Source organism: Chiloscyllium plagiosum, chromosome 39 (assembly GCF_004010195.1).
Source record: "Chiloscyllium plagiosum isolate BGI_BamShark_2017 chromosome 39, ASM401019v2, whole genome shotgun sequence".
In the NCBI taxonomy this organism is placed as follows: Eukaryota; Metazoa; Chordata; class Chondrichthyes; order Orectolobiformes; family Hemiscylliidae; genus Chiloscyllium; species Chiloscyllium plagiosum.
In genome coordinates this window covers 22,771,318-22,773,205 of record NC_057748.1, presented here as the reverse complement: position 1 = coordinate 22,773,205, position 1,888 = coordinate 22,771,318, and the positions used below count along the sequence as shown (strand labels likewise).

At 38.4% G+C, this 1,888-nt stretch overlaps 1 protein-coding gene across 1 annotated transcript in view; it reads right to left on the bottom strand.

Moving 5' to 3' along the window:
- Positions 1 to 608: 608 nt before the first annotated feature.
- Positions 609 to 1,888, bottom strand: part of dmc1 (DNA meiotic recombinase 1) — a 179,127-nt gene continuing 177,847 nt past the window's right edge. The window contains exon 15 of the mRNA XM_043679281.1: positions 609 to 678. Within this exon, the coding sequence (XP_043535216.1) occupies positions 609 to 678 (70 nt within the window). The remainder of the gene's footprint in view (positions 679 to 1,888) is intronic.

The window sequence follows — 1,888 nt, the reverse complement described above, 5'->3', positions numbered from 1 at the left end:
AATAAATTATATTAAATAATTATTATTGTGTTCTTGTAGAAAATGAAAACTCTTTATCAACCATATAACTCTTTCTCCAGTGGTGATGTTGTACACCCTCAGTTTCCTCAGCCTGCACTACAACCAACGTCTGCTTCCCCACTATGTACAGCACGTTTCACTCTTTAGCAACAAGTTAAATCAAAGTAGAATCGTAAAAATGACAGTAATAGGATTTTAATATGGGAGCTGAATTCTACCTTCATACCCTGGACAAATTAACTATCGTCCTCTAACCACTTTGAACTCACTATGTGCAACACTACAAGATAAGTAAGTTCTGCGAGATAGGTTTCTCATGTTTTCTGTTACGCCAGCTCAGTTCCCCAGGCACTGGGAGCCCTTCTGTGCTACAGCAAAGTGGCCAACTTGTGGAAGCCACAAGTGATAATTATCAGGATATCATAGCACACATTGTAACGTATCCCAACAATCGAGCAATATCTTTAACCTTACAATTCTTTATATGTTAATGAATCAATAAGAACCTCTGACCGTCTACATTTCTAAAGCAAGTAATAAATACTAAGGAAAATCTGATACTTCTGGCCATCTCCATTTTAGATGTGTCACTCTTTGGCATCACTAATTCCTCCAGTAGTGATGGAGAATGTAGCTTCATTCTCTGGTAAGTCTGGGCTGAAAGCAAGTAAAAAAAAGTTATAAGCAACACCAAACCAGAATTACATCCAATTTTCAACATAAATATAGACTATTTTTGTTTCTGCCCAACCCTCCTTTCAATTGATTTCATCTCGATTTATCAGTCATGTTATTGTATGTCATGTAAGTGATAGGCTAAAAAAAGTGGGCAAAATATTTGCAGATGGAGTATGAGACAAAATGTGAATAGAAAATGATGTATTATTGAAATTGAGTAAAATTGCCAAACTGTGGCACAGAGGAACCTGGTTGACTTGGTAAATGAATCACAAAGAGTTAGTATGAAGGTGCAGTAAATGGTTACGGAGGCAAATAGAATGTTGTCATTTATTGCAAGGGTAACGGAATATAAAATAGGGAAATTTTACTACAATTTTACAGGGTGTTCTGAGACCATATCTAGAGTATTGTGTAGTTTTGGTCTCCTTACTTAGGAAAGAATTTATTGGCATTAAACACAGCCGACCAGGGAGAAGGCAATTCTGGATCTGGTATTGTGTAACGAACCAGAATTAGTCAGAGACCTCGAAGTGAAGGAGCCATTGGGAAGTAGTGACCATAATACAATAAGCTTCAATCTGCAATTTGAGAGGGAGAGGGTACAGTCGGAAGTGACAGTACTTCTGTTGAATAAAGGGAACTATGGAGCTATGAGGGAGGAGCTGGCCAAAGTTCAATAGTGCAATACCTTAGCAGGGATGACCGTGGAGGAACAATGTCAGATATTTCTGTGTATAATGCAGAAGTTGCAGGATCAGTTCATTCCTAAAAGGAAGAAAGATCCCAGGAGGAGGCATGGGCGGCCGTGGCTGACGAGGGAAGTAAAGAAACATATAAAGTTAAAAGAGAAAAAGTATCACATAGCTAAGTGGGAAAACTGAGGACTGGGAAGCTTTTAAAGAGCAACAGAGGATTACTAAGAAGGAAATACGCAGAGGAAAAATGAGATACGAAGGTAAACTGGCCAAGAATATTAAGGAGGATAGTAAAAGCTTTTTTAGGTATGTGCAAGGCAAAAAAATGGTTAGAACAAAAATTGGGCCCTTGAAGACAGAAACAGGGGAATATATTACAGGGAACAAAGAAATGGCAGAAGAATTAAATGGGTACTTCAGATCTGTGTTCACTTGGGAAGACACAAGCAATCTCCCTGAGGTAACAGTGGCTGAAGGACCTAAACTTAAGG